We start from the raw sequence: 9,711 nt of genomic DNA on the forward strand, positions 1-9,711 counted from the left end.
TTTCTTGCTGTTCTTGTAATTCCTCGCACGCTTTCTTTTCTTACTTTCTCTATTAGCAGCATGTTTTTTGGCATAGACTCTTTGAGCAGCTTCCTCGGCTGTTGCCATTGTAGGTTCTTCAGTCATTTTACAATTAAACATTTTTCCGTCCACGATCTTCTTACAATTAAAAATTTGTCTTTGAACGAATTTCTTAAATACCTTTAATGACGTCATCGTCAGAACAAACATGACGACATGACGTCACTCGACAGACATAAAACACAGATAACTTATTTTTATATATATAGATAGACTAGCAACACTTGGTTGGTGAGGGCACTTCGCCCCCCCCCCCCGCGCGCGTAAGTCATTAAGCGCCATATTAGTTACGCGCCATTGTAGTTGTGTCCCTGTGAATATAGATATATATCTATATATATAAAAATATAGTTGTCTGTCCGTTACACCAGATTATATCTTATCTATATATAAAAGAAAACAAACTAAAATGTAAAAACTGGAAATTGCATAAATATTTCGAAGTATTTTGACAATAGATTGAAGTAATTCGAAAAAAGAAAAATGGTAAAAAACTAAAAAAAAAACCTAAAAAGAAAAAACAAAAAAAAATTAAAAAAGAAAAAACCTAAAAAGAAAAAACGAGAAAAAAAGCTAAAAAACTAAAAAAAAAAGAAAAAACTAAAAAAAAAACTGGGAATTGCACAAATATTTGAATGTATTTTGACAATAGATTAAAGTAATTCGAAAACCTTAAAACAGATACTCAAAAGTTTGAGGTTTATTATAAAGTGTTGAGCTTTAGCATGCTTGGCACGTAAAGATTTTTCCAAGTGTCAATGTTAGAATGAACATTGACAAATTGAAGAAAACAAATGAATAAAAAGAAGAAACTAAAAAAAAAAGAAAAACTAAAAAAGAAAAAAACTAAGAAAAGAAAAAAACTAAAAAAGAAAAAAAAACTAAAAAGGAAACTGTATCTATATATATAAAAATAAGTTGTATATATGCATGTTTGTTTGTTTGTGGGTTTGCATTTGACGTCATTATAAGTATATAAGGCTTTGTATATGACGTCATTATAAGATGACACTACAGACCGGGACACCGGGACACAATTGACGACCGGGACGCAGGGAATATACATGACGACCGGGATACTCAAAGAGAAATTAAAGACCGGGACACCGGGACACAAATGACGACCGGGACACAGGGAATATAAATGACGACCAGGAAACAGGGACACAACTAGAACGGGGACGCCGGGGACACAGGGGGATAAATAAATGACGACGGGGACACAGGGAATGTTCGATTAGCAATCACCATCAACAAAGCTCAAGGGCAATCGTTAGAAAAATGCGGTATAGATCTGAATACAAATTGTTTTCACATGGACAATTATCATGTTGCATGTTCAACAGTTGGTAAACCTGACAATCTATTTATATGGACAGACAATCGGACAGCAAAGAATGTTGTATATTCGCAAGTTTTATGTAGTTAAAAAAATATATATATATATACATATATATATATATATATATATATATATATATTATATATATATATATATATATATATATATATATATATATATATATATATATATATATATATATATATATATATATATATATATATATATTCACAGGTGGGGCACAGGGACACAACTACAATGGCGCGTAACTAATATGGCGCGTAACGACTTACGCACGCGGGGGGCTTGGGGGGAGGGCGCGAAGCACCCCCACCAACTAGGTGTTGGGGTGGCGCGAAGCACCACCCCAACAGCTAGTACATATATATGTTTTTAACTATGTAAAACTTGCGATTTTACAACATTCTTCGCTGTCCCATTGTCTGTACATATAAATAGATTGTCAGGTTTCCCGACTCTTGAACATGCAACATATAATTGTCCATGAGAAAAATAATCCGTATTCAGATCTATACCTCATTGTTCTAATGATTGCCCTTGAGCTTTGTTGATGGTGATAGCTAATCGAGGATTCCCTGTGTCCCCATCGTCATTTATATATCCCCCTGTGCCCCCCCCCCCCGGCGTCCCCGTTGTAGTTGTGTCCCTGTGTCCCAGTCGTCATTTATAGTCGGCAAACATGACGTCAGTCGACACACCAACATGACGTCAGTCGACTCACACGTCCCAGTCGTCATTTGTGTCCCGGTGTCCCAGTCTGTAATTTCTCTTTGAGTGTCCCGGTCGTCATTTACATTCCCTTTGTCCTGGTCTGTATATACATTCGTTTTTGAATTGGTATATGATGAAATAATTTTTTTTGTTTTTTCCTTTTTTTCTTTTTAGTTTTTTTGGTTTTTACCTATTTTTTAGCTTTTTATTTTTTTTTCTTATTTCTTTTTAGTTTTTTTGTAGATTTTACCTTTTTTAGTTTTTTTTTATTTTTCTTTTTTAATTTTCTTTTTCTCCTTTATTTTTCAGTTTTTTTCCTTTTTTAGTTTTTTTTTCTTTTTCAGTTTTATTTTTTTATTAATTTTTAGTTGTTTTTTTTTTCTTTTTAGTTTTTCGCTGTTTTTACCCTATTTTTAGTTTTTTTTTTTTTTTCTTTTTTAGTTTTTAGTTTTTTACAGTTTTTTAGTTTTTTTTTTAGTTTTTTAGCTTTTTTTAGTAGTTTTTACCTGTTTTTTAGTTTTTTTTCTTTTTTAGTTTTTCTTCTTCTTTTGTATTAATGCTAAAGCCAAGGTTCGAACCTGGAACCTCTCGGACCTAAAACCTGGAACACAACGCTTTACCAACTCAGCTACTTTGGCTTGAATACATTTACCTTTTTTAGTTTTTTATTTTTATTTTTTTTAGTTTTCCTTTTTCTCCTTTATTTGTCATTTTTTTTTCTTTTTCAGTTTTTAGTTTTTTTATTAGTTTTTAGTTTTTTTTTTCTTTTTAGTTTTTTTGTAGTTTTTACCTTTTTTTAGTTTTTCTTTAGTTTTTTTTAGTTTTTTTTTAGTTTTTTACCCTTTTTTTAGTTTTTTTTTTAGTGTTTTAGCTTTTTAGTTTTTTTTAGTATTTTCTTTTTAGCTTTTTTTTGTAGTTTTTATCTTTTTTAGTTTTTTTTTTCTTCTTTTGTATTAATGCTAAAGCCAAGGTTCGAGCCTGGAACCTCTCGGACCTAAAACCTGGAACATAACGCTTTACCAACTGAGCTACTGTATTTGTATTTGTATCGGATTAACGACGCTTCTTGACTACTAAGGTCCCTGTGTCGGCCCTGTAGTGCATTCCTGCAGCATGGTTCGATCTCTGGGTCCCGTATTACCACGCTAAGGTCAAACCCACTGCGCCAACACAGGTAGCTATATAACTGAGCTACTTCGGCTTGAATACATTCGTTTTTGAATTGGTATGTGATGAAATAATTCAGACGTCATATGCGGACAGTGACGTCACTCGACACACAGACAACTTATTTTTATATAGATAGATGAGCAAGCTTTCGATTCTGCTGATAGAAGAGCGTTACCAAAGGTCTTATCGTTATATGATATACCAGAAAAATACATTAAAGTGATTTGCGCTATGTACGAGAATAATACTGCTGCGGTTAAGGTAGGAAATGAGTTTAGCAACTGGTTTTGTATTAAATCAGGAGTTAAGCAGGGCTGTGTTCTATCCCCCTTTATATGGATCATTTTGATGGACTTTGTCTTAAGGAGCACAGGAAAGGCAATTGGAGACCATGGAATCAAATGGGGAGGAAGAACGCTCCTAGAATTAGATTATGCTGATGATTTAAGCATATTAGATGAAAGTGTGAGCAAAATGAATGAATTTTTAGAGGTTTTATGAGTTCAGGGTACTAAAATAGGCTTGAAATTTAATGTTAAGAAGACTAAGTCACTAAGGCTAGGAAGTAGTGAAGATGAACAGGTGACATTAGGTAACGAAAAGATTGATCAGGTTGGGAGCTTCAGTTACCTTGGTAGTATTATTAGTAAAGATGGTGGGAGCAGTGAAGATGTTACAAGTAGAATAGCTAAGGCTCAGGGTGTTTTTTCACAGTTAAAAAAGTTTGGAAGAATAGAAAGATAAGTCTACAAACCAAGATTAGAATATTGGAAGCTACAGTGATGACAGTGGTCAAATATGGCTCAGAAGCATGGGCACTCCGAAAAGCAGATGAAAATTCACTAGATGTTTTCCAGAGAAATTGCCTACGGATTGTTCTGGGTACCCGGCTGACTGACCGTATTTCAAACAGTAGGTTGTACGAAAAGTGTGGTTCAATCCCGGTTTCTGGGGCTAAAATGAAAGAAAGGTTGAGATGGTTAGGTCACGTTCTACAGATGAAGGATGACAGATTGCCGGAGATTGTCCTTTTTGGCAAACCGTCTGGGGCTACACGGAAAGCAGGTCGTCCTTGTCTGGGTTGGGAGGATGTCATAAATAAAGATTTAAAGGGAATGGGAACTTCTTGGGAGGGTGTAAAGAGGGAGGCTTTAAATAGATTAGGTTGGAGGAGGAGCGTGCGTAGCTGTGTTGGCCTCAGGCGGCTTGGTGCTGCAGTGAGTTATTATTAGTAGTAGTAGTAGTATATTCGTCATATGAGTCCAACGAAAAACGAAGAAAAACATTTATCGTCTCAAATTCATCAGCATAGCCAACAGGGCTGCCCACAAGTCAACTGAATATCAAACAACTCGTGGTAACGAACTGTAAGTATAGAGCTGTATAGAGCCTTAATATCTTTACTATGTTTGTTCTAAAGCTTGGAAGCTCTATAAATAAGAGTACTAAGAGACTAGTAGTAGCTTCTAAACTTTGAACCTGATTGAACCTCAGTCATTCTTGAAATATTGCTTAGACAGTTTATTGACAACCAGCTTTTATTTTAAAGCAGCAAAAACTTTTCCTGAAAGTTTCTATTTTATACCTTATTCCAACCCTAAGATACCCCGCCAGGTTATCTTGTCTACTTGTTCTATTTTGATAACCCTGATGCACAAACTATTTTAATTTGGTCGAATACTAGCAGCAGTAGTGGAAGAAGTAGCAGCAAAAGTGGGAGCAATTTTGATAGCCCTAGAAGTTTCAGCTCAATATCCTAAGGAGTTACTTGGATATTGCTAATACATCCCTTTGATAACTCATATGTAAATAGTGGGTGTTTGATTCACCTCAACATGGCCCTCACCATTCCTTGAAAGTTTCTCCTCAATACATTGCTCTTTCCACTAAAGTTTTTTTTAGAAGTTTTAAAAAAGCTTATTATTCTAATAGTTATTCTTAAATAATAGGAACAGAGTTTCAACTTTAGCATAAAGAGTGAGGTATTGAGGAGGAAGCATCCCCCTCATATACATAACAATTTCTTCATTTTAAGTTTTAATGTTGCTCCTTATTTCCAGTTGAAAATTTCTTTTTTATGTTTAATTGTAATCAAAGACACCACCATACCATTGCCTATAGTTAAGACTATAAGGCATCAATATTTTTTCCAGGGGTGCTTCATATGGAAGGAGTGGTTGTATAAATTTTGGAAAAGGCTCATTTGATTGGCAACTGAGAGTTCTAGTTCCCATTTTAAGAACCAAAAGTGAGTGGAGGGCAACTAGCCCCCCCCCCTCCCATCTCTATTTTCCCCAAAAACATCCAATCAAAATTTTGAGATTGCCATATTCTTCAAAATATTTCAAAGATCAGATAAAAATACCTCCAGGATTGACACAGACCCAAAGAGCCTGGGGGCAATGGTTGTAAGTTATGCCTCAACCCTTGAAATTATACAATTTCAAATAATCTGAAGTGGGACATGCATGTTTCAAACATTGTTAAACAAGCAAATGTTTCACTATCTATGTTAAAACTTTTCAAAAAATTTAACTGCCCTAACATGCATTCCCTCCATGCTTATTAATCATTTATCAGGTCACTATTGGAATATGCATGTCTAGTCTGGCATTTACAATTTTCAAGTTAACTTAGCAGCAAAATTGAGTCAATCCAAAAGCATTTGCTCAGGATCATCTACAAAGAGAGCAAAATTCCATACTCCTTCCTCCTTAAATCTGCATGCATTACCACACTAAAAGGAAGGAGAGAACAAATTTGTTTACGTTTTGCTAAACCTGCAATACCTAACTCTTGTACTGAGGACATCTTTCCTGATTTTTACACCCCCATTAGACAAGACTCCCCTGCTCAGCTTTCTGGGCAATTCCAACATACTCTCTGATCCATACTATTAATGAGAGGTTCCAGGGAAGTTTTATCCCCTTTATTCTGGAGCACCTTATAGATTCCTGAACTATATTCTGCATCCAAATTAACTCCTCTGCCCCTTAATTTAGTTGTTGATGTATGCTCACAATAATCATACACTGTTTTTATCTTTGGTCAGTTTTATTTTTACCATTTGTGTTATTTATTTCTGCTCTATTTCATCTTTGAACTTGTCTTCAGCACAGTCCTTTCTTTAGTTGTAAATATTTCATTTTGACAGTTAATTTGACTTAATTTTAAGTGTTTTTATTTTATTTTACAGTATTTGACTTTGAATACAAATTTGACAATACTTTTCTTTTAGCCTTGATTTTATTTATCTCCAACCCTTTCTGTTTTGTTTTTTTATTAATTGGATAAAGTTCATTTTAGCTCTTGGACTTAAATTTTTTTTGCTTTTGTGTTTATTTTATTGACCATTTTTAAGCCTAATTGGTGTTTTCTTTACTTTTGTCTTGCTGCATTATTTGTTTCTTTGTTTCGTTTTTTCTTTCTAGACATATGAAGTGAACTTGGCTCTATATTATCTTACCTTTCTTATAAAAGGTAAAAAAAAAAAAAGGTAAAGGATATGGCATTAGACTTTACAGTATGTACTGGCGGTGCTGATCTCTGTTTCTTGGCCCTTCAGCCAGGAAGTGTAATGGGGGGTTTGGGGCCAGCCATCCTGTGCTTTTGCACACCCTTCCTGTTTACCTTCCCCAGATTTCTCCAGGTACCCATTTAGAGCTAGGTCGACTCTGGCTAAGCTTACAGAGTCATGCCACTGACCCCCATCCCAAACTGAAGAATTGGGTACACTGAGATTCGAACCCGTGTCCTCTCAGACAAGGGATCCCAAATCCAGCGCACCAACGCACTTGGCCAGGACGGCTTCCCCCCCCCCCACCTTTCTTATACCTGGCAAATCAATGACAGAGCAGATATTTTCTATAAGACAAATCAATGAGAAGGTAAGCAAGTTCTGCCTGTAGGCTTTCATTGCTTATGTTGATTTTAAGGCAGCATATTGATCAAGATTCACAATGGAAAGTCCTTTCTAATACTGCCCCACTGTCAAAATATGTCTGCCTACTCAGGGTCATCTATCAAGACGCTGAGAGCAGTGTGTAAATAAATGGTAGATACAGCATATTCTATTCAGTAAGAACAGGAGTCAGGCAAGGTTGCTCAGTTACTCCAGAGCTATTTAACTGTAATATAGATCACGTATAACTTGCATGACACAAAAGTTGAGCTTTGGACTCAAACACAGGGATAGCATTATCACTGATTGTGAATTTGCTGATGACATACCACTAGTCACCAACTCCAAGTCACAGCTGCTCCTTACTCTGAAAATACTGCCAAGACTGGACTGTTGCAGTAGGCTTCAAACATTTATAGTTAGGGAAGCTGGCAGTAGCTGCACTCTTGTTTGTAGTGAGTTTTACTCAGTTTAAGCTGGATTTGCATGCTTGATTTAAGTTTTACTCATTTTAAGATTAATCAATTCATCTTTTTTAGTATCTGTTGTATGTTTGTTTGCTATGATTGTTTATTTAGTTTCTGTGCATTTTGGGTTTCATTTATTCTTCAGTAATAAATCTGGCCATTTTGAGTCTAAATTATTATAGGAATTTGTTTCTACTGATCTTATGTTTAATGTGGCCATTACTTTTCATTGAAAAACTTCTTTTTCAAAAAGATTTTTTATTTAATGAAGAATAAAAGATAGGAAAAATTGCTAAAATCTGGTGGAAGAAAGCCCCCACCCCCACATGATGGACCTGGCTTGAACTAAAGACCTATTATGTATGGCCAAATTTGGTAAATATGAACATGATTCTATTACTGACATAGAGATAAGGTGAAAACAGAACTTGGTAATTTTGTAATGGTCTTTATAAACATAATAGGCTAACTGTTTTGCTTGCAAATTCCCCCCTTTCTTGATTGTCCTATATAGTCCATAGTCCTAATTAATATATTTCTCTATTGCTTTGTATTAGAAATGTGTATATAAAAAAAACTGTCTAGTGAGAAAAATTCCCAAATAGCTGATTCAGCAATGGTAATTATTATTTTCATTAGTCTTATTAGTAAAATGTCATGTTGAAAACATATTTCTATGAATTTTTAAACAGGCCCTGAAACCACTTCACACTTACATTAATGTTTTGCTTTGATGTAGTTTTCAAGGGGTTTCAGGCTCTTTTTTAGAATTCCTGTAAACTGAATTTCAAAATAACATTTCATTGCTAAGAAAATGATAATTTTCTTAGCAATGAAAATGATAATTATCATGAAAATGATAATTTGTATTCTTGAGTCAGCTACAAATGGCAATTTTTTTCCCAATAGACGGTTTTCCAGAAATGGAAGCACTTCTAGAAATAGCATTTTTAGGAGCTATAGTATGGAAATATAGTATGGAATATATATGGCTATAGTATGGAATAGTTTCCAGTTTAAACAGTTTGTGATGAAACTAAACAATTACCATTAGCTTAAATATTTTAACTATAGGCTGTTAAATATTTAACAACACTTACAACTGCAAATAGCCTACTGATAGAAACAGAAGAGCCTAATCTTGGCCAGACATTTAAAGCTTGAACCTAATCTTAGAACATAGGATCTTAATGTTATGACAACATATCATAATTAAATACATAGACAAACTTAGGTAGATTTAACCTAAAAAATTACTGTGAAAGAGAACAATTGTATTTATATAGGCTAGGGTGTAGAGCCAACTTTTGTCTAAATTAAAATTTTTGAAAACTATATGTTTTTCAAAATTGTATTCAGTTAGCCTAATTCCAACTGGTCTGGCCTATTCTTAACCATTTGCCTATCATAACCTATCAAACTCTATCTACATAAGGTCTAAGTTTAGGAGTCTGCTGTTTTGTATAAGAAACATAGCTTACTTTTTAATCAGAACTTTTGGCCAAGATTAGACACTAGGGTGAGTACTGTGGGTCTTAACCTAATATAGAAACCCAAGTGTAAGTTCCCTCATTAATACTGAATTATACAAAAATGTACATCTTTACCTTTACCCTAGGTTCAATTCATTGACAAATAAACTTCTAAGGCTATATCTGGGGCCATCATGATATTTGGAAATAGCATGAAACATAGAACCTAGGCCTATAGTACTGTCTTACTTTTGTTTGTTTGGCATATTCCCTTCAGATGCACCCAGCTACTATATTTTTACCACATTTTTTGTCAAATCTGTGTAAAACCCAATGCCTGTAAACACAAAATTGTTGTACAGACTGCTAGACTAGGCCTCCCTGGTATACTTTGCTAACTTACTAATTGCAGAGAAATTCTAATTCATATTTAATTGCAGAGAAAACGAATACATTTAAGTAGCAACTTACCGATTTCTTTTGACAATCAAGTTCAAAATTAATCATACACACATTGTTGGCAGGGCTTCCACTCTTGAATCTCAA

At 34.4% G+C, this 9,711-nt stretch overlaps 1 protein-coding gene across 2 annotated transcripts in view; it reads right to left on the reverse strand.

The window, feature by feature from the left end:
• LOC136042478 (integrator complex subunit 5-like) overlaps positions 1-9,707 on the reverse strand; it is a 60,004-nt gene extending 50,297 nt beyond the window's left edge. The window contains exons 1-2 of one of the 2 annotated variants that reach the window (XM_065727438.1): positions 9,637-9,707; positions 4,080-4,279 (exon numbers count right to left, since the gene is read on the reverse strand). Coding sequence is in view for 1 of the 2 variants with exons in the window: in XM_065727437.1 (XP_065583509.1) it covers positions 9,637-9,672 (36 nt within the window). In the remaining variant the exon portion in view is untranslated. The remainder of the gene's footprint in view (positions 1-4,079; positions 4,280-9,636) is intronic. The other variant, XM_065727437.1, reaches the window with a different exon arrangement.
• Positions 9,708-9,711: the final 4 nt, after the last annotated feature.

The sequence above is a fragment of the Artemia franciscana genome, unplaced genomic scaffold (genome assembly GCF_032884065.1).
Source record: "Artemia franciscana unplaced genomic scaffold, ASM3288406v1 Scaffold_1343, whole genome shotgun sequence".
NCBI classification, from domain to species: domain Eukaryota; kingdom Metazoa; phylum Arthropoda; class Branchiopoda; order Anostraca; family Artemiidae; genus Artemia; species Artemia franciscana.